The 25904-nt window shown below is 40.3% G+C and overlaps 1 protein-coding gene across 1 annotated transcript in view; it reads right to left on the bottom strand.

Annotated features, from left to right (window-relative positions):
* The window catches only part of cacna1ia (calcium voltage-gated channel subunit alpha1 Ia), a 493137-nt gene that overhangs the window by 50829 nt on the left and 416404 nt on the right, over positions 1–25904 (bottom strand). The window contains exons 28-31 of the mRNA XM_055153099.1: positions 25692–25825; positions 23236–23306; positions 6647–6725; positions 380–501 (exon numbers count right to left, since the gene is read on the bottom strand). Coding sequence (XP_055009074.1) covers positions 380–501; positions 6647–6725; positions 23236–23306; positions 25692–25825 — 406 coding nt within the window. The remainder of the gene's footprint in view (positions 1–379; positions 502–6646; positions 6726–23235; positions 23307–25691; positions 25826–25904) is intronic.

The raw sequence follows: 25904 nt of genomic DNA, 5'->3' as shown, positions 1-25904 counted from the left end.
ATTCAATTACAGGTGGTTTTACAGCTCAAAAACTTCTAGATAAACAGACGTTCTGACTGTGAGCGGGGTCGCCTCTCCACAGATCTGACCTGTAAGTTGGTCTGGTTTGAAAGGTTTAACACCATACTGTGGAAAATTCCGCACAAAACGATAACATCTCCACGGAGAAAAGCGTTTGACGGACTCTCCACCAGAAAAGTTAAACAACGCAGCTTTACCGTAAGATTAAAATGGAGCGTATTCAGGCCGTGATTTTTTTCATAACTTTTCTTTTTTTTAAGCAGCGCACCAAAAGCCCAGGGTCAGTGCTTCTCGTCTCTGTTGAAAGAACTATTATGCTCGCGAGTATGTTTTCATTAAAGTCACTGGATCTCCGTACCTTCATTATGCCGTTCCAGTTATCGCCCGTGGACACTTGGAACAGGGTCAAAAAGGCCATGCCAAAGTTCTCAAAAGTAGCGTGACGACTCATCCCCTCACACGGGTAGTCTTCATTACAAACTGTGAACAAAGAACGAGGAGAAGGACAAAACAGAATGGTTAAGAGGATAAAGTTACAACATAAGTTCAAGAAATTCATAGTAAGATTTATTGTCGATTTCTTCCCATGAACTAGACGTACAAAGGAGTCAAATTTACGTTTCTCTCTGTACCATGTGTGGACAAGACAGGACAAAAATTTAAGTGCAAGACAGGACAACATTTATGCGCACAAACAAAACAAAACAAAACAAAAAAAAACATATCTAACCAATACAGTAATCATAAATAAATAAATTAAGATAAAAACACTCATGTACAATACAGTGCAGTTCAAGTCAGAGTCTCGATTTTGTAATTTAAGTGGCTATGACAGATTGGACTACTTCAGTAATACATGCATCACGAATTATGGACTTTGTGCAATGCATACTGGGAAAGGATTTTCCGGAAAAGTGAGCATCAAATCACCATGTTTGTTTTCCCAGTGGGATGCGTCTATTGATAAAGCCGATCTTTTCAAGTCTTTTGGACCATATTGCTTTTTGTTTCTGGTTCTGATATCGTCTTATTTTAGTTTTGGGATTCGGACATCGTTAATTGTGTGGTTGTTGGATCCTAACAGCGGAAAACGACTTGAGAAATTTGTTTGCAAACTCCATAAATGCAAAAGGGAATCAGATGTGTGTAACTGCAAACCTCCTTCCGTTTCCCTTCCCAACCGAATTGAAAAATAGTGAAAGGCGAAGGCGATGGGCAGGATTGATCCACAGGAATGACCTAAAAGGAAACCTTTGGCTGCCTAAGAAATCATCCTGAGTTTGCAGCGAACATTTTGTATGTGGTGCACCAACAAAGTGGGATCCCGGTTGTGAATCGAGAGGTGCAGAAGACAAACAGGCTGAGCTCGCACTTTCTTTTTCTTGTGGTTTTACAGCATTATTACGTCTTGGTCTCTTTGCAGTGGAAGGTGTTTCTTGGCGAACAGCTGGTGCCTTTCACTTTTGCGTTGACTTTTTAAATTCATAACCAAGGTGGAGTGAGGGATCGGGATTTTGTTTTGTTGGCACTCCACATACAAAATGTTTGCTGCAAAATCAGGATGATTTAGGCAGCCAAAGGTTTCCTTTTAGGTCCTTCCTGTGGATCAATCCTGCCCATCACCTTCACCTTTCACTGTTTTTCAATTCCGTCGGGAAGGGAAACAGTTTGAACGGAGGTTTGCAGTCACACAGATCTGATTCCCTTTTGCAGTTATGAAGTTCGCAAACAAATTTCTCAGCCGTTTTACGCTGTGAGGACATCCAACAACCACACAATTACAATGTCCGTATCCCAAAACTAAAATAAAACGATATCAGAACCAGAAACAAAAGCGATATGGTTCAAAAGACTTGAAAAGATCGGCTTTGTCAATCCCACTGGGAAAACAAACATAGCGGTTTGCTGTTCACTTTTTCAGAAAATTTCGCAATGCATACCGGAAAATCCTTCCCAGTATGCATTGCGCAATGACCGGAAGTCCGAAATTCGTGATGCATGTATTGTTTGTGCATACTCAAAATTAGACGTTCATTCATGTTACATGATTTCACGTTGTACTTTTTTTTCCCTCTCTGCGTTTCACTGCAGCCCAGTTGAGTTTACATAAAAATAAGCTAATAAAATTTACGTTTGTGAAAAAAATAAGACTTGGACAACATAATTAAGACTTTTTAAGGCCTTAATTTAGGGACATGAAATTTAAGACCTTTTTAAGACTTTTAAAACTTAAGACTTTTTGGTTAATTACCAAAACACTGGAAGCGATGGCATGAAGTTCTTTATGTTATAATTTGTTGTTTGGAAATCTTCACTGCCTAAACCTCAGGACCTGCAGCCAATCATGAGCCAGTGCTAGTGCAGCCTTTGCAGCTCAGTGAGTGAGTTCTGTAGGTTCTGAAGTTCTTTCACATGAGGGCCATCCATAAAGTGAGAATGCGACAAACTTGTAAATGTTCTCTGTCTGCAGGTTAAAGCTCTGGTATCCAGGGCCTCGTCGCAGTGGGACTGTCACTGTGCCATGAAATTAAAATAATTAAAAAAGACATAAAAACAAAATAATCAGCACAAACTGTCACAAGTGTGCCTCCCGTGTGTGAACAGATTGTGTTTTAGTGCAAACAGCTCCAGCCCTGCTCCAAAACCATCTGTGTGAGAGCAGGAGAGCCACCAAACGCTAGGATTACACGCGTACTTTTCCATCTTTCCTTCTCTCCTCTCTCTCTCCATCACTCCGTCTCTCCCACGATTGGTTTCCATCCACTCCCACCTTCTCTTTCTTTCTTTCTTTTTCCTTTCTCCTTTGCCTCAGTGTCATTTCTCTTTCTCTCCCACTCTCTTGTTTTGGCTTTTCCTCTACCTCGCTCTTTCTTCATCTAAATCTCTCTCCGCCTCCTCACCCTTCTCTCTCTCCGTTTCCATTTTTCCTCCTCTCTCCATCTCTCCTCATCCATCTCACTCTCTTTTCTCTCCACCCTTCTGTCTGTCTCTCCCTCTCGTTATTTCGCTATTTTCTCTTTTTTTACTTTTTGTCATTTTCTTTCCCTTTCTCATTACCCGTCTCTCTCGCTCTGTCTCCATCCGTCTCTCCGCTCTCTCCCTCTCCACCCTTCTATCACTCACTCCCACTCTCTCTTTCCATTTATGTCTCTCGACTTTCTCTCTATTCCATCAGCAGTCTCCTACACCCTTTCCCTTTGTCTCTCTCTTTCTCCAACCCTTCATCTCTCTATCCTTCTCTTTTTCTCCTCTGTCTTTCTCTCTCTTCCTTCTTCTTTCAATCTTTCTCCCCTCTCATCTCTCCTCGTCATTCTCTCTCTCTTTCTCTCTACTCTTCTGTCGATCTCTCCCACTCTCTCTTTCCATCTTTGTCTCACCATTTTCTCTCTTCCTCTTTTCACTCCCCTCTCATTTTCTTTCCCTTTCTCATTATCATCTCTCTCTCCATCCATCTCTCCTCTCTCTCCCTCTCCACTCTTCTATCACTCACTCCCAGTCTCTCTTTCCATTTACGTCTCTCGACTTTCTCTCTCTTCCATCAGCAGTCTCCCGCACCCTCTTTCTTTCTCCGTCTCTCTCTTTCTCCAACCCTTCATCTCTCTATCTCTCTTTCCTTCTCCTTCTTTCTCCATCCTCCTTACAATTTCATTCTTTCTCTCCATCTCTCCTCATCCCTCTCTCTCTCTTTCTCTCTACCCTTGTGTCTCTCTCTCTCTCTCTGTCTCTCTCTTTCGTTCTCTTTTCTCTGTCTTTCTCCAACCCTTCATCTCTCTGTATCCCTCTCTTCTTCTCCTTCCCTCTTTCTATCGCTTCCTTACTTTTTCAATCTTTTCACCCTCTCCATCTCTCCTCGTCCTCTCTCTCTTTCTCTCCACCCTTCTGTTGATCTCTCCCACTCTCTCTTTCCATCTCTGTCTCACCAGTTTTTCTCTTCCTCTTTTCACTCAGCTCTCACTTCCCTTTCTCACTACCCATCTCTTTTTCTAAAATTTTCTCTCTCTCTCTCTCTCTCTCTGTCCATCTCTCCTCTCTCTTCCTCTCCACCCTTTTACCACTCACTCTCTCTTTCCATCAATGTTGCTCAACTTTCTCTCTTTCATCGCCAGCCTCCCACCCTTGCTTTCTCCTCTGTCTCTCTCTTTTCCTTTCTCTCTCCAACTCTTCATCTCTCTATCCCTCTCTTCTTCTACCTCCCTCTTTCTCACTCTTCCTTGCTTTTTCAGTCCTTTTCTCTTCCTCTTTCCTCAATCCTCTTCCACCCTTTTCACTCCCCTTTCATTTTCTTTACTTTTCTCGTTACCGATCTGTTTCCCTCCCTCTTTCAATCTTTCTCTCAATTTTCTCTCTCCATCCATCTCTCATCTCTCTTCCTCTCCACTCTTATATCACTCACTCCCAGTCTGTCTTTCCATTTTTGTCTCTCGACTTTCTCTCTTCCACCACAAGCCCCCCACCTCTTCTATCTCTCTGTCTCTCTTTTTTCTTCTTTTTCTCCAACCCTTCATCTCTCTATCTCTCTCCTTCTCCCTCCTTCTTTCTCTCTTTACTCTACTTTATATCTCCACAATCTTTGGAATGGACTCAACTGATCTACGCTGCATGATTTCACCACTTATCCTTTCCGTTGCCAAAAAAAAAGAAAAAAAAAAGGCTTTTATTTTGCCGATAGGACATTTTTGGATGTGAAATCTGGAAAGTGGAAGTGACTGATTTAAATTTTTGTTGCCCAGTTGATGAACGCTCCAGGGAAGAGCCAACTCGACTGACACGGAGATAAACAGACACATGAGAGAGAGAGAAAGAGGGGAGCAGTTTTATCTGAATCGGGAAATTATTGGTACTTAAAGATCATGTATTATGCAAAACTGACTCTTTTGAGCTTTTAGCCATGTTAGAATGTTATTACCTCATCAAAAAACAGACCTGAAGTTGTGTTTTGTTTCATTCACACATGATTGAGTAAGTTTTTATTATTAATCTGTCTACATCTCCAATGCTCAAAATGCTCTGTTCCAACTTGTGATGGAAAACGTTTGGAAAGATGTGATAACAACTTCTGGCGGGCTTTGTTCGCGGTAGTAAGTCTGCCAAAATGTAGGAAAAATTAGAAAATGGCCCAGTTTTCTTCATCTCCCTGTCATTGTAGCGTTTCGTTATGTTGTTGAGTTAAACATGTGTCCCGTTACTACTAAACTAAAGGTAAAATGTCAGGGATGTCCTGATCACATTTGTTTGCTCCAGAGTCCGAGTCTTTTCTAACCATTCACCATCATTGTTGAAAATCTTGACTTTTCACAGTCTGGTCTTGGAATGTGTAACTTAGTATATGAACCAGACCAGAATCAGATCAGACCTGAGACTCGACTCTGCACAATCTACAGTTTGTATATTTGATATTACATGGAAGCCTGTGCATTACATTTTAAACATTTAGGCTCGTCTATGAAATCCAAATAATACAAAATCTTACCAAATAAAAACGCGATGACAGAAGCCCCACAGCCTCTCTCCCGAGCACCGCGAACACATCCACAAACCCACAGCGGAGCGCGCACCACATACAACATCAGTCTCACGGCTCAATAGACACTTCATTCCACTGTTCCCACCCTCCCTGCCAAAAGCGTCAGCTGTGCTGTGAAACATGCAAACAAACAGAGCAGTGCGATGACGCCATCGGCCGCACAGGTGTGAACATGAGCCACAGAACCCCAGGTAACAGCGCCCGAGCACGGCACGGCCCAAAAGTCCCAGCATAAGTGCGCCTCTGGTACAGCAAGCACTAGGACTGACGTCGCGCTGACGGGACGTCCCTGAGCAAATCCTGCACCTCAGAAAAACTGTTGTGTCCTGTGTGTCTTGTGTGTTATATACGTATATTATTTATCCGATACCTGATCGGCACAAAATGTCAGAGTCTGGATCAAGTCCACAGTTAAGTGATCGGCGCCAATTTCCGATCACGTGATCGGATCGGGACAGCCCTATAAAATGTTGCTGTTAACTTGAAATCTACCACTTCATGACATCACAAGGTGGAACAGAGCATTTTGAGCTTTGGAAATGTAGACAGACTAATAATAAAGGATGACTCAAACTCAAAACACATGACTAAAACCTCACAAGAGTCAGTTTGGCTTAATATTTGAACTTTAAAAGTGCATTGTGTAACTTTTCTGGAGGATCCGTCAAATGTTTTTTTCCATGGAGATGTTATTGCTTTGTCTGGAATATTTCACACTATGACTTTAAACCTTTCAATCACCATGAAGACCAAATCAGACCAAGCTACAGGTCAGGTCTGTGGAGAGGCGACCCCGCTCACAGTCAGAATGTCTGTTTTTCAAGGTATTTTTAAGCTATAAAACCACCAGTAATTGAATAAATGTAAGAAAGAGCTGTTTAATGTCATACTGTGGAACATTCCAAGCAGAGCAGTGACATATTAATAGAAACAAGGAGGTGATGGACAATCAAAAAGTTACATAGTGCAACTTTAAGTATCACTGTTTATAAAAAAAAATAAATGGAGAAAAGTGACTCCCCAGTTTGAGTACAGTGTGTGGGTATAGTGTGTGTAGTATTTTCCAGACAGAGTAAACTTGTGTTTATATTCACTTCTTACCAAGTTCTCCAAACAGCTCCACTCCTAAGGCGGCGTAGATGAAAAACAGTAGCATGAAGAGCAGGCCCAGGTTACCCACCTGCAACAGCACACAAGCAGAACACACATTTAGACACATTAGCATGGGGTTTAGGTTAGAAAAATCACAAAAACACTGGGGTTAGGAACTTTTTCTGACACGCTAACGAAAGTACACAGCTGTAGTTAACACAATTTGACAGCAGAAATGTTCCAGATTTGATTTATAGACTTAAAACCGGGCAGGAGATCTCTGGGCTTTTACCTCTGACATAACAAAACTGAGAATTTCAAAATTACATGTTTTTATGGGACATAGACAGAATGCCTTACTAAAAAAGATTCATCAAACAAGCATGAACGAAGGAAAATACAACTCCAGGTATGTTTTTGATTAGGGAACAATATTATGACTAGGGGTGTGCAGAAATATCGAAATATCAATATATCGTATCGTTTAATGTGATGATACATTACAGCAGTATCGTGGGCTGCTGTATCAATATATCACCGGGAGTATTTTTTGGTATATTTGACTAATCATTTAGTTACAGAGCTACAGTTCTGTTGCTTGTTTGAAGGAAAGTCATTTATGCAACACATTTCACATTTTCACTGTTTTGAGGCTTAAAATGGGCGTGTTTTATTTTAACTTTGCACAAGAAGTGGTTTAGCAAAGACTTTTAGTATCACAGCCATGATTTTTTCTTGAGCTTTCTTGAATCGATTAGAAATATATTGTAGTGAATCAAATCGAATCGACTGCTCACTGTATCAAGGTATGTATCGTATCGTGGCCTCTGTATCGAAGTATGTATCGTAATGTGGCCTCTGTATCGAAGTACGTATTGTAACGTGGCCTCTTTATCGAAGTATGTATCGTAACGTGGCCTCTTTATCGAAGTATGTATCGTATCGTGGCCTCTGTATCGAAGTATGTATCGTATTGTGGCCTCTTTATCGAAGTATGTATCGTATTGTGGCCTCTTTATCGAAGTATGTATCGTATTGTGGCCTCTGTATCGAAGTATGTATCGTATCGTGGTATCGAGTATGTATCGTTGTATCGTATGTATTTATCGAAGTATGTATCATGTGGCCTCTGTATCGTATCGTAATGTGGCCTCTGTATCGGTATTGTACGTGGCCTCTTTATCGAAGTATGTATCGTATCGTGGCCTCTGTAGCAAAGTATGTATCGTATCGTGGCCTCTTTATCGAAGTATGTATCGTAACGTGGCCTCTGTATCAAAGTATGTATCGTGTCGTGGCCTCTTTATCGAAGTATGTATCGTATTGTGGCCTCTTTATTGAAGTATGTATCATAACGTGGCCACTTTATCGAAGTATGTATCGTATGTCTTATGTATGTATCCTATCTTGGCCTCTTTATCGAAGTATGTATCGTATCGTTGCTCTGTATCGAAGTATGTATCGTATCGTGGCCTCTGTATCGAAGTATGTATCGTGGCCTCTGTATTGAGGTATGTATTGTAACGTGGCCTCTGTATCAAGATAAGTATCGCATCATATGTAGGTATGCGTATCATGGCCTCTGTATCGAAGTACGTTGTATCGTAGCCTCGTATTAAAGTATGTATCATATCGTGGCCTCTGTATCGTATCGTTGTAGTGGCCTCTTGTATGTCGGTATCTTTATCGTATGTATTGTATGGCCTCTTTATCGAAGTATGTATGTAACGTGGCCTCTTTATCGAAGTATGTATTGTAACGTGGCCTCGTATGTATGTAACGTGGCCTCTTTATCGAAGTATGTATTGTAACGTGGCCTCTTTATCGAAGTATGTATCGTAACGTGGCCTCTTTATCGAAGTGTGTATTGTAATGTGGCCTCTGTATCGAAGTATGTATCGTCTCGTGTCCTCTGTATCGAAGTACGTATTGTAACGTGGCCTCTTTATCGAAGTATGTATTAACGTGGCCCTTTATCGAAGTATGTATCGTAACGTGGCCACTTTATCGAAGTATGTATCGTATTGTGGCCTCTTTATCGAAGTATGTATCGTATCGTGGCCTCTGTATCGAAGTATGCATCGTATCGTGGCCTCTGTATCGAAGTATGTATTGTAACGTGGCCTCTTTATCGAAGTATGTATCGTAATGTGGCCTCTGTATCGAAGTATGTATCGTAATGTGGCCTCTGTATCGAAGTACGTATTGTAACGTGGCCTCTTTATCGAAGTATGTATCGTAACGTGGCCTCTGTAGCAAACTATGTATCGTATCGTGGCCTCTGTAGCAAAGTATGTATCGTATCGTGGCCTCTTTATCGAAGTATGTATCGTAACGTGGCCTCTGTATCAAAGTATGTATCGTGTCGTGCTCTTTATCGAAGTATGTATCTCTTTATGAAGTATAACGTGGCCACTTTATCGAAGTATGTATCGTATTGTGGCCTCTTTATCGAAGTATGTATCCTATCTTGGCCTCTTTATCGAAGTATGTATCGTATCGTTGCCTCTGTATCGAAGTATGCATCGTATCGTGGCCTCTGTATCGAAGTATGTATCATATCGTGGCCTCTGTATTGAGGTATGTATTGTAACGTGGCCTCTGTATCAAGATAAGTATCGCATCGTGGCATATGTATAGAGGTATGTATCGTATCATGGCCTCTGTATCGAAGTACGTGTCGTATCGTAGCCTCTGTATTAAAGTATGTATCATATCGTGGCCTCTGTATCGAGGTATGTTTCGTGTCGTGGCCTCTTTATCGAAGTATGTATCGTAACGTGGCCTCTTTATCGAAGTATGTATTGTAACGTGGCCTCTTTATCGAAGTATGTATCGTAACGTGGCCTCTTTATCGAAGTATGTATTGTAACATGGCCTCTTTATCGAAGTATGTATCGTAACGTGGCCTCTTTATCGAAGTATGTATTGTAACGTGGCCTCTTTATCGAAGTATGTATTGTAACGTGGCCTCTTTATCGAAGTATGTATCGTAACGTGGCCTCTTTATCGAAGTGTGTATTGTAATGTGGCCTCTGTATCGAAGTATGTATCGTCTCGTGTCCTCTGTATCGAAGTACGTATTGTAACGTGGCCTCTTTATCGAAGTATGTATCGTAACGTGGCCACTTTATCGAAGTATGTATCGTATTGTGGCCTCTTTATCGAAGTATGTATCATATCGTGGCCTCTTTATCGAAGTATGTATCGTAACGTGGCCACTTTATCGAAGTATGTATCGTATTGTGGCCTCTTTATCGAAGTATGTATCATATCGTGGTCTGTATCGTATCGTGGCTCTGTATCGAAGTATGCATCGTATCGTGGCCTCTGTCTAAGTATTTATCATATCGTGGCCTCTGTATCGAGGTATGTATTGTAACGTGGCCTCTGTATCAAGATAAGTATCGCATTGTGGCCTCTGTATTGAGGTATGTATCGTATCATCGGCAACTTCTTAAATACCCAGCCTTAATTATAACTTGGTAAAAGCTCTAAAGATCTTTAAAGTTGGTTTCCATGGCATTTTCATTCACTGCCTATACAGCATTCATACACTGCTATCAGAACATAAACGGAAGGTGGGTGAAGAAAATCTTGCCCAAGGACAACAGCCGCTTAAATATCCATAATATAAGACATGAGAGCATCTGAGTACAGCAGTAACTCTCCTCTGATGATTTTACATGTAACTAATAACAAATGACATGGTTAGAATTTAAAGGGACAGTCCAGAATTTTGGACATAGCACCTCATTTTGTAGTTAACCAGAGTGTTGTTATTAGAGACGTGTGGAGACACTTTTTTTTAAAATATTCCATCCAGACATAAATCCTTCAAATGCAAGGTTGGTTTTACTTCTAAAATTATTCTGTCAACAAAGACATTTACATCGACAGTTTGGTGTAATAAAAGTTTTGCCTCAGGTGTTTTGTGGGTTGGGTAAGACCTAGCACCAGCGACCTCTGCAAATACAAGGACTGGATGGAATATTTTAAAAAAGTGTCTCCACACGTCTTCAACCCTCTGACTCACTAGGAAATGAGGTCCTATGTCCAAAATTCTAGACTGTCCCTTTAACTAAATCGCAACAAATCTTGTCATGATTCTAACATTTCAAACTAAATTTCGATACTAAGGAATAGACTCAATCCTCAATACCGATTCTGAAAACTTCTGATAAACTTTTTTAGACCATAAAATGAGGTTTTCAACATTAAAGGGCCCATCTCATGCAAAATCAACTTTTCAGAGCTTTCTACCTTCTAAGAGTGATGTGTGGGCCTTGTATATGTGGCCAAAGTGTTTTTTAGTTTGATTTTTATTTATTTTTTTAAACAAATTGCAGCATATTTCTGCCACCCTCCCACATGACAACAAACTAAAGCCTGGTACAATGATGACGCGGCAGCTACGCCTATGACGCGTTTGACATAGCAGAAAAAGCTTCGCACCCTCCCTCGCTCCACTGCCTCCGCCCCGCCTCCACCCTGCATCGTCTGACAATTCCCACATGAACACCTAAACAAAAGCGACAGCATAAAATAATTGTTCTACACTGCAGTGTACACGATATAATAAGTTTATCTACTAGTGTTTATTAATACTTTACTAATCAGTAATGTTCAGCTGATGTCGACGAGGTGCTTGCGCTTCATGCACCTCAAAGTCCTCGTCCGATTCCGGGTTCAACACATGCGGCTGAACACGCTGTATCGCCATGATGAATAAAAGTTTATTCCTGCCACTATCAGGGTGCACGCCTGTCTCCCCCTCCCTCCCTGAGATGGCGGAGGAAGGGCGGCTCACTCAGAGCCTACGTCACGTTTGGAGGGCGGAGCCTGTGCTTTCTCAGGACGGGCGGAGGGATGAGCAATAGTCGGTCTTTCATAGTTCCTGGTCTGTGATTGTCTCCAAGAAATCAGTAAGATTTCATAACTATTGTGTAATGGATGTTCCAAAACCCAAACTGTGCTTGTTTATGTGCAGAAGATACAATGTGAAAAGAGTTATTTTACATGAGATGGGCCCTTTAAATGGTAATATTTTCTTTTATATTCCCATGTGGTCTTATATCTCTGTGATCTCTCAGTGGTCCAGGTAGGTTCCACAGTGGTCCATGGACGTATACTAGTCTATGTGCTCCTGTAAATGTTCTGGTTCAGCTCAAAATCATTCTAAAAATATTCAGGAAAGCTTCATTTCTGTCCTGTGAATGTGACTTTTTAGTATCGATACCTGCTCACATTCTTCTAGTGTTGATATTCGTTTTAATAATTTTGCCCACCCTAATCACAAACGCAGGTACATTTTTCAAAATCTCTTCAAAACTACTCAAAAGTCTACTCAAGTTACTGCAATTAGTTCCTTTATTCTTCCGTGTCTTCGACGACTCCCCAAAGCAGAACCCTGTATGTGTTAACGTCGTTTTTATTGCGTCTTCAGATGACCACAGCTGCTCTGCCCCTTCGCGCTCCGTCCAGACCCTCCCCCGCGCCGGCCATTAAACAACCGGACCGAACGGAGAGAGCCAGCGTGGTGCTCCGAGCTAACAGCGCTAATCGTGCTAATAGTGCAGAGGCGCAGCGTGTGGCGGCCATTTTGAATCAGGCGGGAATGAGAGGGGCGGGGTGGAGGGCCGAGATGGCTTTGTTTGAGTGCTTTTTCTCGCCAGGACTCATTTGTATAATACATAAAGTGGCTATTAATGAATCGTTAAGCCTTAATGAGCAGATTTATAGCGGGTCAAATGTGTTTTGAGGGGCTTATATAGTTGTTATCTAGTAATTGCGATGGGCTCTGTGCATAATAGCATCACTTCTTCTTGTCCAATTTTAATATATTTAGAGATGAGGCTGTGAACAGAGAGCTGCAGGTGGATGTCACTGATAACACGTAAAAAATTACACAAAAAAAGGTAATTCTTCAGCGGATGTTTGTGTCTCTATGCATATTTTGAAGCATAATAAATATTAAAACGACGCCACAAACTGAAATATTCTGGGTTTTGTTTCATTCACACAAAGCTCCAGAGCTCAACATGCCCTGTTCCACCTCGTGATGTCATGAAACAGAGGTGGGATCAAGTCGTCGTTTTGCAAGTCTCAAGTCTTTGACCTCAAGTCCGAGTCACTTCAGGGGATGTATGTGTTTCGATGCACATTTTGAAGTGTAATAAATATTAAAACAACGTCACAAACTGAATTATTTTGTGTTTGTTTCATTCACACAAAGCTCCAGAGCTCAAAATGCCCTGTTCCACCTCGTGATGTCATGAAACAGAGGTGGGATCAAGTCGTCATTTTGCAAGTCTCAAGTCTTTGACCTCAAGTCCGAGTCACTTCAGGGGATGTATGTGTTTCGATGCACATTTTGAAGTGTAATAAATATTAAAACAACGTCACAAACTGAATTATTTTGTGTTTTGTTTCATTCACACAAAGCTCCAGAGCTCAAAATGCTCTGTTCCACCTCGTGATGTCAAGAAACAGAGGTGGGATCAAGTCGTTGTTTTGCATATCTCAAGTCTTTGACCTCAAGTCTGAGTCAAGTTCCAAGTCAAAGACAGACAAGTCCAAGTCGAGTCTTGAATCACTGGCCCATAAGTCATCTGCTTTGAGCTTCCAAGTCATTTCAAATCTCGATTTTTACAATTTATATGACCCTTAAACTAGATTGTAGTTAAAAAGTCATGGTATATTTATATGAGTACCGTATTTTCCGCACTATAAGGTGCTCTGGATTATAAGGTGCACTGTCATTAAATGGTCTATTTTCGAACTTTTTTCACAAATAAACCACACTGGACTTTAAACGAAACACAACAGTTGGATGGGTCAGTTGGACTTTGTTTGTTTGTTGCGTTCACGGTGACTCTGGGCTTTGTTCAGTTGTGGCGTGTAGGGAGGGTGCTGTCTGGAACCGCTGGATTGTCGGCGTGTTCGCAGTGACTCAGTTGTTCAGTCGTGTCTAGAAGCGGCACATTGCGCTCGCTTTTTCAGTTCGTTCCTCCGTTCTGTTCCTCGTCGGCGTGGAGTGATGAGCGTGGCTGCGGGTGTTTTTTTCGGCGTGGTCGCTGTCTGCTCCGTGCGTGTTTGTAGTTTACTGGGGTTGTGCTGGGACACTGGAGTGGATTCGTGTACAGGACGCTCTGGATTGCGGGGTCATTTTTTGATGGGTTTGGAGGCTTAAGAGCCCGGAAAATACGGTATTTATGTAAGAGTTGTAGAAATGCACATTTTTCCTTTTTAAATGTCTTGACTAGATCTTAGTGTGAATCACTGCGGTCAGAACGGAAATAATTCAGATTTAAGAGTGCTTAATAACTGTTATTTTGTCAAGTAGTTTGCACTGAAATGGAAAGATCAAGTTCTATGCAGTTCCCCCTTTTTTAGTGTATCGTACTTTATTGTACTGTACATCACTGTAGTACATTTGAGGATACCATCTCACAGTACTTCAGTTACTGTTGCCATAGTAACAAGTGGGAGAAGGGGACATGTTCCAGTTTGTTCCTGTAAAATTAAGCGCCGCGTGTATCAACTGTAAAGAGAAAAGTATTTTCGAGAAACATATGCAGTATATTTTTAGCAGAAGCATCAAGTCTTCTCAAGTCACAGGGCTCAAGTCCGAGTCAAGTCCCAAGTCATTGAGCTTCAAGTCCAAATCAAGTCCCAAGTCTCAGTCCATTTTATCAAGTCTAAAGTCCCAAAAATAGAAACTCAAGTCTGACTCGTGTCCAAATCACGACTTGCAAGTCCCCACCTCTGTCATGAAGCAATAGTTTTTAAGTTAATTCAGCCTAATTTTAATTTTATTTTTTTACGGTTTGTGTGTTAAACATGCGTGAATGAAAAAAAACACAACTCCAGGTCTGTTTGTGATAAGGAAACAACATTGATCAGAAAACTGCGGAATACAGGCCTTTTAATGTATAGTTGTGTGCTGTTCCTGTACAAATAAAAGAATACCACACAAGCCTTTAACCAATTTGAATTTCATGAATAGACCTCATGTTTGCGCACAGAAACGTTTCTATGTGGTGTGATCAAAGCAGGTGCACACACAGAGCTTTTCCCTCATAATCTCAGGACACAGGAGGAATAAAAGTGACACTAAACATGAGCTCCGAGTGAGTCCTGACCACAGTGTGTGAAGCCTGAGGCGTTTAGAGCGACTCATTCAACCCAGAACTGGATTTTAAATGGAAGGGCATCTGGTATTCAAATAGATTCAAACCGTTTCAATTGAACTTATTTCAAGCTTTCCCCATTGCCCACATCCACATATATTTAGTTTATATTTAGTACTCCCTTATTCTGTGACTTGTGGCTCTTTTGAACAGTTTGTTGCGTTGGAATCAGATCTTTTTTTTTTTTTTTTAAAGAGCAGAATCTTTCTAATCTTCACGCATTCTTACACAGATTTACGCTGAGCCAACACAAGATTTTTTGGCATCATCATAAAGTTTCGTTTCATTTTAATTTTCCATTATTTTATATTGTAGTGCAATGTTTTATTTAGATTCTGCTTAATTTCAAAGGACAAAACCAATTACCACTTTCAGTTTGAAGCTTTTTTTTTTTTTTGAAGCATTTTATTAATTTATTTTCAGATTTTATTTATTTAAGCATTTTATTTAGAATTATTTGAAGCATTTTATTAATTTATGTATTATTTTATTTATTTAAGCTTTTAATTTAGATTTTTTGAAGCACTTTTATTTATTTTTTAGCTTTTTTATTTTAGCTTTTTTATTCTTTAGCTTTTTATTTATTTATTTAGGCATTTTATTTAGATTTTTTGGAAACTTTTTTATATTTTAAAATATTGTATTTTATTATTTTATTTATTTAAACATTTTATTTAGATTTTTAAAGCTTTTTTTTAGGCATTTTATTTATTTATTTCATTATTTTATTTAATGTATTTATTTAAGCATTTTATGTAGAATTTTTTAGAAGCATTTTTGAATTTTTAAAAAACATTTTATTTATTTATTTATTTTCTTATTTTATTTATTTATGCATTTTATTTAGAATTTTTAAAGCATTTTTGAATCTTTTTAAGCATTTCATTTATTTATTTAATTATTTTATTTCATGTATTTATTTAAGCATTTTGTTTAAAATTTTTCTGATTTTTTATTTTTTTTTTTTTTTCAGTTTGAGGCATTTCAGAATTATTTAACCTTGGTCATTTGGTCTCTGTGATTAGTTGCACAGATCCAAAAGATTCCCATAAAAGAGTTGAAAGTCCCGTCACTACCTTTCACGAGCCCTGGGTGGCACACATATTGTATTTTTGATCATTTCTTTCATTGCGGTAGAAAAAAAAAAACATGGTCCCAGTGTGGCGGAGATAGTATTGATATTTCTCGTAGTCGTAGTGGGGCCGTCCTTTTCTCCGTTCTCCCTCACGTCCCTGAGCTCCTGTTCTAATGTCAATATCGTCCTAACAGAGCTGAGCCTGTGGGTGAAGAGATGGCAGTTTGGCATTTCATTTCTGCTCTGGTCCCATCACCCCGGGTTACACCTCCTGCCATGTGTCTGCTATCGTAATCTCTCTCTCTCTCTCTCTGTGTCTCACTCTGTTTTTCTCTTTTTCCCTCTCTGTGTATCTCTCTTTCTCTATCTGTCTCATTCTGTTTCTCTCTTTTTCTCTCTGTATATGTTTTGTTTTGTATCTCTCTATATATGTCTCTCTTTTTCCCTCTTTCAGTTTCTCTCTTTCTCTCTCTGTATATCTCTTTCTTTCTCTCTCTCTGTCTCATTTTGTTTCTCTCTTTTTCTCTGCATATGTCTTGTTTTCTCTCTCTCTCTATATGTCTCTCTTTTTCCCCCTCTGTCACTCTGTTTCTCTCTTTTTCTCTCTCTGTGTGTATATATTTCTTTCTCTCTGTCTCATTTTGTTTCTCTCTTTTTATCTCTGTATGTCTTGTTTTCTATCTCTCTTTATATTTTTCTTTCTCTGTATATCTCTCTTTCTCTCTGTCTCATTCTGTTTCTCTCTGTATATCTCTCTTTCTCTCTCTTGATCTCATTCTGTTTCTCTCTTTGTATATATCTCTCTTTCTCTCTGTCTCTTTCTGTTTCTCTCTTTTTCTCTCTGTATATGTCTTGTTTACTATCTCTCTCTATATTTGTCTCTCTTTTCCCTCTCTCTCTGTCACTCTCTTTCTCTCTTTTCTCTCTCTGTATATCTCTCTCTCTGTCTCATTCTGTTTCTCTCTTTTTATCTCTGTTTATGTCTTGTTTTCTCTCTCTCTCTCTATATATATATATACATATGTCTCTCTCTTTCCCTCTGTCACTCTGTTTCTCTTTTTCTCTCTCTGTATATCTCTTTCTAATTGCTCTCTCTGTCTCTGTGTGTCTCTCTCCCCACACTTTCTCTGTCTCTATCTGTCTCCTATGTCTCTCTCTCTGCTCTGTCTCTCCCTCTTTCTCTCTCTCTATTTGCTCTTTTTCTGTCTGTGTATCTCTCTTCCCCTTTTCTCTCCTCTATCGATCTCTCTCTCTCTTTGCTTTCTCTGTCTGTCTGTCTGTCTCTCTTTGCACTCTGTCTGCTCTTTATCTCTCAGTCTCTTTCCCTCTCTTTTTCTCTTTGTCTTTCTGTTTCTCTCCGTCACTTTCTTTGCTCTTTATCTATTATGTTTGTCTGTTTCTCTCTATCTTTTTCTCTGTCTGCCTATCTCTGTTTCTCCGGCTATCTCTCTCTCTCTCTGTCTGTCTCTTAGACAACTTTCTGTCTCTCCTTGTTTTCTCTCTGTCTCTCTCTTTCTATCTCTGGCCTCTCTGTATCTGTCTCTCTCTCTGCTCTTTCTGTCAATGTCTGTCTCTCTGTGCCTTTCTGTTTGCCTCTCTCTATTTGCTCTCTCTTTCTATGTCCCTCTTTCTCTCTCTCTCTTTTTACATCTTTGTTTGTCTGTTTCTTTCTCTTCCCCTCTCTCTCCCCCTTTTCTTTGCTCTGTCTCTCTTTTATCTCCGTTTATCTCTCTCTGTTTCTCAGTCTATCTTGTTCTCTCTGCCCCCCATCTCTCTCTGTCTCTCTTGGACATCTTTCTTTCTTTCTCTCTCTTTGTCTCTCTTTCTCTCTCTCTCTCTCTTTTCATGCTTGTGTCAGTAGACCAATACTCGTACAGGAAAAGCATTCATTAACTACAGTTTTAATTACCTCCCTGAGCGCCGCTGGGATGAGATTGGCCTTGTGGGTAATGAGAGGAGGATCAATAGACAAAACGAAAGGACGAAAAAAATAAAAAAAAAAAACAATGGATATCTTCTAACCCTAACCTCTGTCTCGCCCTTACTTGGGTATAGAGCAGTCAGGACAAAGCACACTTTTAAGAACTCAAGTTATTCAAGTACATGTAAAACATAGGTATAACAGAGATAAAAATAAAATATGAAGAAAAAAAAAAGATAAATAAATAAAAATGAAAAACTAAATAATAATAATAATAATAATAATAATAAATACATTGAAAAAATAAAATAAAAAAGACAAATCAAAAAAGCAAAGTAAAAAGCAAGTATAACACAGACAAAAATAAAATAAAAAGAATAAAAATAAATAAAAATGAAAAAAATAAAATATAATAATAATAATAATAATAATAATAATAATAATATTATTATTATTATTATTATTATTATTATTATTATTATTATTATTATACATTGAACAAAATCAGGAAACATTTTTATTAAATACATTAAAAAAAAAAGCAGGTATAACACAGACAAAAATAAAATAAAAAAAAAGAAGAAAAATAAATACATAAAAATGAAAAACAAAATAAATACATTAATAATAATAATAATAATAATAATAATAATAACATTGAAAAAAATCTGAAAAAAAAAAATAAATAAACAAAATAAAATAAAAAGGAAAAAAAAAATTAGTAATGCAAAATACAAGAAGTAAATTTAACTTACAAAACAGAGATAGAGTCAAAATGATAAACTGATTAAATTAACTGATTCACTTTTCAGTCCAATCTGTCCAATTCAGTAAAGTGTCCTGCCCATGGGCTCAAAGGCAGTGTGCAACCACTTACTACGCAGCACTTCTGTTCACCAATACAACGCAATATAAACTAAAATGATGGTTCTGTGTACTGAACTTATTAGGCTAAACCAACTAAAAAGCAAATGTGCATCTTTTTGTTTGTATTAATCATATTCGTAAACAGAACTAGACAGGCCCATAGCCAAAGCAGCTGTCCTTGTTTTTACCCCCCGTGAGCTGCTTTGTGCTCTCTCGTTCAGTCTCTCTTCCTCCCTTTCCCTCTGTATCTCTCTCTCTCTCTCTCTCTCTCTTTCTTTCTCCCACCGTGAGCGGCTCTGAGCGCTCTCCATGGTGCTGAAACAGAAACAAGCCACTCCATGCTGCGAGCACAGGGAGGGAGGCTTTGAGCTGGAGCTGTACGTCTGTGTGTGTGTCCCTCTCTCTTTCTCTATTTTGCCATCTCTCTCTCTTTTACTCTCTCTCACTCTCTATTTTGCTATATCGCTGTGTCTTTCTCTCTCTCTCTGTCTTTCTTTCTTTCTCTCTGTGTCTCCTTCTTTCCCTCTCTCTGTATCTGGGTGAGTGTTTTGGTCCCCCTATGAGCTTGTTCATGCACGCTCTTATTCTCTCTCTCTGTTTGCCTCTCTCTCTCTTTCTTCCCCTGTAAGAGGGTCTGTGAGCTCTCCATGGTGCTGAAACAGAAACAAGCAGCTCCAAGCTGCGAGCACAGGGAAGGGGAAGGCTTTGAGCTGTCACTCACCGTGTCTCTGTTTCTCTCCGCGCCTGTCTGTCTCTCTCTCTGTCCACTTCTCTCTATCTCTCTATCTCACTATCTCAGCTCTTTATATCTCTTTTTCCCTCTACCTCTCTCTCTGTCTGACTCTCGGTGAGCGTTTTGGCCCCCGTGAACTGGTCTGTGCTCTCTCCATGGTGCTGAAACAGGTGCTCTGTCTCTTTCTCACTCTTTGTGCGTCTGTCTCTCCCTCCCTTTGTCTGAGTCTCTCTCTATCTCTCTTTTTCTCTCCATGTCTCTCTCCTTCTCTTTCTCCCTCTCTCTTTCGCTCTATATGTCACTCTCTCTTTTTCCACCTGTGTTTTGTTTCCCCTGGGAGCTGGTCTGTGCACTCTCTCTCCCTCTCTCTCTCTCTGTCTCTATCTCTTATTCTCTCTGTCTTTAGCTCTCTCAGTCTTTCACTCTCTCTCCAGCTGTCTGTCTGTCTGTTTATCTCTCTCTGTCTGTGTCTCTTTCTCTCTCTTTGTGTGTCTGTCTCTCTCTCCCTTTGTCTTGCTCTCTCTATCTGTCTCTTTTTTGTGTCTCTGTGTCTCTCTTATTCTCTTTCTCTCTTTCTTTCTTTCTTTCTCCCTATATGTCACTCTCTTTCTCCCCCGTGCTTTGTTTTTCCTGGGAGCTGGTCTGTACGCTGTCTCTCTCTCCCTCTCTTTCTCACCTCAGTCTCTATCTCTCATTCTCTCTGTCTTTATCTCTCTCAGTCTTTCACTCTCTCTCTGTCTGTGTCTCTTTCTCTCCCTTTGCGTGTCTGTCGCTCTATCCCTTTGTCTCGTTGTCTCTCTCCCTTTGTCTCAGTCTCTCTCTCTCTGTCTCTCTTTTTGTCTCTTCATGTCTCTCTTATTCTCTTTCTCCTTTTCTCCCTATATGTCACTCTCTCTTTCTATCCATGTGTTTCGTTTCCCCTGGGAGCTGGTCTGTGTGCTCTCTCTCTCTCCCTCTCTGTCTCTATCTCTCACTCTCTCTGTCTTTATCTCTCTCAGTCTTTCACTCTCTCTCTCTCTCTTTGTGTCTGTCTCTCTCTGTCTCTCTCCCTTTGTCTTAATCTCTCTCTCTCTGTCTCCCTTTTTGTCTCTCCATGTAGAGGGAGAAAGAGAAGGAGAGAGCTCCTTCTCTTTCTCCCTCTATGTCAATCTCTCTTTCTCCTCCTGTGTTTTGTTCTCCCTGGGAGCTGGTCTGTGTGCTCTCTCTCTCTCTCTCTCTCCCTCTCTTTCTCCCTCTGTCTCTATCTCTCATTCTCTCTGTCTGTCTTTCACTCTCTCTCTGTCTGTCTATCTCTCTTTCTCTCTCTTTATGTGTCTGTCTCTCTCTCCCTTTGTCTCAAGCCCTCTGTCTCTCTTTTTGCCTCTCCATGTCTCTCTCCTTCTCTTTCTCCCCTTCTCCCTATATGTCACTCTCTCTTTCTATCCATGTGTTTTGTTTCCCCTGGAAGCTGGTCTGTGTGCTCTCTCTCTCCCTCTCTGTCTCTATCTCTCACTCTCTCTGTCTTTATCTCTCTCAGTCTTTCACTCTCTCTCTCTCTTTGTGTCTGTCTCTCTCTGTCTCCCTTTTTGTCTCTCCATGTAGAGGGAGAAAGAGAAGGAGAGAGCTCCTTCTCTTTCTCCCTCTATGTCAATCTCTCTTTCTCCTCCTGTGTTTTGTTCTCCCTGAGAGCTGGTCTGTGCTCTCTCTCTCTCTCTCTCTCTCTCTCCCTCTCTTTCTTCCCTCTGTCTCTATCTCTCATTCTCTCTGTCTTTATCTCTGTCTCTCTTTCTCTCTCTTTATGTGTCTGTCTCTCTCTCCCTTTGTCTCAAGCCCTCTGTCTCTCTTTTTGCCTCTCCATGTCTCTCTCCTTCTCTTTCTCCCCTTCTCCCTATATGTCACTCCCTCTTTCTCCCCCTGTGTGCTGGTCTGTGTGCTCTCTCTCTCTCTCTCTCTCTTTGTACCTCCCTCTCTCTCTCTCTCTCTGTCCCTTTCTCCCCCTGAGTTCTTGCCCCCCTGTGAACTAGTCTGTGCTCTCTCTCTCTGTACCTCTCTCCATCTCCCTTTCTCCCGCTGTGTTTTCCCCCCGTGAACTGATCTGTGCACTCTCTCTCTCTCTCTCTCTGTACCTTTCTCTCTGTCTCTCTTTCTCCCCCTGTGTGAGCTCTCTCTGGTCTCTCTCCGTGGTGCTGAAACAGAAACCGTCTCCTCCTCCATGCTGTGCGCTCGTGGAGGTCTGAGGCTCTGTGCTGTGGTCTCCCATAAATGAGTCGTCCAGGAGCAGTCCCCACGGCTCTTTCTTTCTCTTGTCACTGGTGTCCGTCGCTCTCAGTGAAACCAGAGCCAGTGTTTCCATTGATCTGATTGATTTTTAACAGCTATCACGTGTATTCAGCTCAACAAAATGAATGATGAATAATTCTCTTTAAAAAATAAATAAATAAATAAATAAATAATAATAATAATAATAATAATAATAATAATAATAATTCTTAAATTATAAAAAAATAAAACTAAAAAAATGCTTTTAACATAATGTCAAACTCAGAAGATCAGATAATTCTCTTTAAAAATAAATAAATAAATAATAATAATAATAATAATAATAATAATAATAATAATAATAATAATAATAATAATAATTCTTAAATTATAAAAAAAATAAAAAACTAAAAAAATGCTTTAACATAATGTCAAACTCAGAAGATCAGATAAATATATTTAAAATTTCAATTTACATTTAAAGGTCCCATATTACGCTATTTTCTGATCTGCTATGATGTTGTTTCTTCATCACAAACAAACCTGGAGTTGTGTTTAGTTTCCTTCACACATGTTTAACGCACAGATCCTCCAGTTCTTCTCTCAAACTGTCAACACTCCACCTTGCGATGTCATGTGGTAATACAGGAAGTGCTCCACTGTGTTTTTAAACTCAATAAACCTTCACTAGAATCATTTCGATAGTCTCAACCCTGGAATTGACGATCTCTACTGAACTCTACTGGACGTATCTTCACTACTGGTCAAAAGTTTTAGAACACCAAACTTTTTCCAGTTTTTTTTTTTTTTTAGTTTACTGTTGACCAAAACGTATTCTAAAATTTTGATTGATGAAAGTGTCCACCTTTGGCAGATGTAACAGCTGAACACGCTCGTGGTTCGTTCTTTTTACAATAGAAATCAGATATTCTTCAGAAAGTCCTTCCCAAGTCTGTTGCAGAAGTTTCCATAAATGTGTGGCACTTGTAGGTTGCTTCACTCTTCTGTCCAGTTCATCCCAAACCAGCTCGATGGAGTTTAAGTCTGGACACTGTGCTGGACACTCCATGTTTTCAAGTTTACCGTCTTGTTCTTTTTTCCTGAGGTAGTTTTGGCAGAGCTTGACCTTGTGTTTTGTATCTTTTATCTTTTTTTTAACCTCTGGCTTTTCAGTATTTACCTTTGTACCATTCCAAGCTCTTCATTGGACTTAAACTGCAATAAATAACTGGAAAAATTAGGGTGTTCTAAAACTTTTGACCGGTAATGTACATTAAACAAAAACAGGTATAAAGCAAAATGTCAAATGTATATATTTTTTTGCAATAGCTTCACAAAGCAGAGCCATTATTCAACCTAAAGACGTTGTCACTTATCTCACCAAAGACTCTATGGTGCCAGTTGCTAAAAATAATGATGAGTTTCAACATTTGTGGATCATAACTTTGAACATTGCTTTCCAAAAACCTTCGTCTTTCCCCTGCCCTCTGTCTGAAATTACGAAGTCAACAAATTGTAGAACGTAAACACAACCTATAGAATGCAGTGGTGTGATCGGTGCATGTGTTGTACCTGAGGCAGGGCTTGGACAACGGTATCCAGGAGGGCTCTCATTCCGGTGGCCATCTTGAGCAGCTTCAGCACTGGTTGAGTGTGTGCGTGCGTGTGGGTACAAGACGATAGAAGACACACACATTTTAGTTTAGGCAGACACACGCCCACTAATGGAAGGTTCAGTCTCCTCCATGGGCGAAAACAAACCCTTCATTTTAACGGACGAGAGCTTAGGACTGCAAAGTTAATGATAATCGAATCAAAATCGCAGTTTGAATGGACACAATTAGACAATCACAAAGGTTGTAATTTAAATAGCAGGATTTCTTCCACAGACAACATCTAATATCTATATACACATTGACAAGTTTACCTTAAAATGGTCAAGTTTACCTTAAAATGTGAACTTTGAACAGATTATTAAACCCATTATTAAACAAAATTGCATTGCTAGTCACGATTTGATTTTTTTTCTTCAGTCAATCAGCTACAAGAGCAGACTTCAACAGTTCTATAGATGCAAAGACAGAAAAGGCCCGTTGGCAGAAATGTGGGGCCATGGGACAACAAGACATAGGCCCCCCCCTCTAATATTAAAGGAACCATCTCATACAAAATCAACTTTTCAGAGCTTTCTACCTTCTAAGAGTGACGTGTGGGACTTGTATATGTTACCGAAGTGTTTTTTAGATTGATTCAACGTTTGTTTTTTTTTAACAAATTGCAGTGTATTTCTGCCACCCTCCCACGTGACAACGAACTAAAACTTGCTACAACCGACACAACGGCCAGCTACACCTATGCCGTGTTTGACGTAGCAGAAAGCGCTTCGCACCCGTTCCCCCTCCCCCGTTCCACCGCCTCCGCCCCGTCTCCACCCCGCATCAGCTGACAATTCCCACATGAACACCTAAACAATAGCGACAGCATAAGCTCGTTGTTATAACCTGCAGTGAACACGATATAATAAGTTTATCTACCAGCGTTTATTAATACTTTACCAATCAGTAATGTTCAGCTGATGTCGACGCGGTGCTTGAACTTCGTGCACCTCAAAGTCCTCGTCCGATTCCAGGTCCAACACATGCGGCTGAACGCGCTGTATCGCCATGACGAATAAAAGTTTATTCCTAACATTATCAAGGTGCACGCCTGTCTCCCCCTCCCTCCCTGAGATGGCGGAGGAAGGGCGGCTCACTCGGAGCCTACGTCACGTTTGGAGGGCGGAGCCTGTGTTTTCTCAGGACGGGCGGGGGGATGAGCAATAGTCGGCCTTTTCATAGTTCCTGGTCTCCGAGAAATCAGGAAGATTTCATAACTATTGTGTAATGGATGTTCCAAAACCCAAATTATGCTTTTATATGTGCAGAAGATATAATGTGAAAAGAGTTATTTTGCATGAGATGGGCCCTTTAATTAATAGGCAGAGTTTCCATTTCTGGGCCCCTAAGACCCTGGGGCCTGGGACAACAGACCACACATTTGTATAAACATCCAAGAATGCTGCGTCTTAGGCTGTATATAAGTATGAGAAATGTTTCTTTTGACCTCTGGTTCCAGTAACAAAATGAAGATTGTCAAGTGAACAGAGTTTTAAAAGTGAATAAGTTTTGTCACTCATCAAAGCAGCTTCATCGTCACAGTTGCTAAATGTAATTATCTTGCTTGTTTTTTCATTCAGTGACATTAAATGAATCTTAATTTTAGTTCTGACAGGATACTGTTAAGATACTGCCTTATGCTTGTCTGGAGGGAAGAGCAAACACTAAATCGTTAAAGTAAGGAGTATCTTCTATTAGTTAAGTCCATTTTAGCCTCAGGTGTGAACTGTTACCTGAGTCAAATTTCGCATGATTGCTCAAGCCCCTGGTGTACGATCTAACTCCTATTAGCATATCCTGATTAGTCCTATTGTTTCCTTGTTTTTGTCTTTCTCTTTGGAAAGAGTTCCATTCAAATCAATAACGTCCCCCTGGCGACAAGCAAGTGGCAGACCCCCATCAGGAAAGCTACAGAGTGCAAAATGAATGCTGACTCAATTTTTTTAATTTTTTTTTTTACTAAATTAGCTGATAAAGCATTACTATCGAGCTGCTCCCCTGTCTGTCCCCTCTGGCCCTGTCCTGTCAGGTGTAGTGGTGTACTCTAGTGTTCGGTGTAGTGTAGAAGTTGGTGTAGTGGTCGGTGTAGTGCAGAGTAGTGCTCGTTGTAGTGTAGTTGTTGGTGTTGTGTAGTTGTTGGTGTTGTGTAACGCTCGGTGTAGTGTAGAGGTCAGTGTAGTGTATCAGTTGGTGTAGTGTAGTTGTCGGTGTAGTGTAGTGGTTGATGTAGTGTAGTGATAGATGTATTGTAGTTCTCGGTGTAGTGTGGTGTGGTTAGTGTAGTGGTCAGGGTAGTGTATCGGTTGATGTAGAGTAGTCGTTGGTGTAGTGTAGAGGTTAGTGTAGTGCAGTGCTCGGTGTAGTGTGCCGTACCTCTGGCGATCCTCAGCACTCTCATGATGCGGATGATGGTGGGGTTGATGGGCAAAGCGGCGCTGATTTCAATCTCCTCCAGCGTGATGCCCATGACTGACAGCAGCACGATGGCCAGGTCAAGCTGGTTCCACCTGGACACAGACACAGAGAGAAGTGAGGGCGCTTTATTACCATGGTAAAGAAACGCAATAAAGACTTAATCGAGTTTAG

The sequence above is a fragment of the Boleophthalmus pectinirostris genome, unplaced genomic scaffold (assembly GCF_026225935.1).
Source record: "Boleophthalmus pectinirostris isolate CB_2022bp ecotype Guang Dong unplaced genomic scaffold, ASM2622593v1 HiC_scaffold_17, whole genome shotgun sequence".
NCBI lineage: Eukaryota > Metazoa > Chordata > Actinopteri > Gobiiformes > Gobiidae > Boleophthalmus > Boleophthalmus pectinirostris.
Note: the sequence above shows the minus strand (reverse complement) of the source record. Positions and strands in the feature narration are given on the sequence as shown.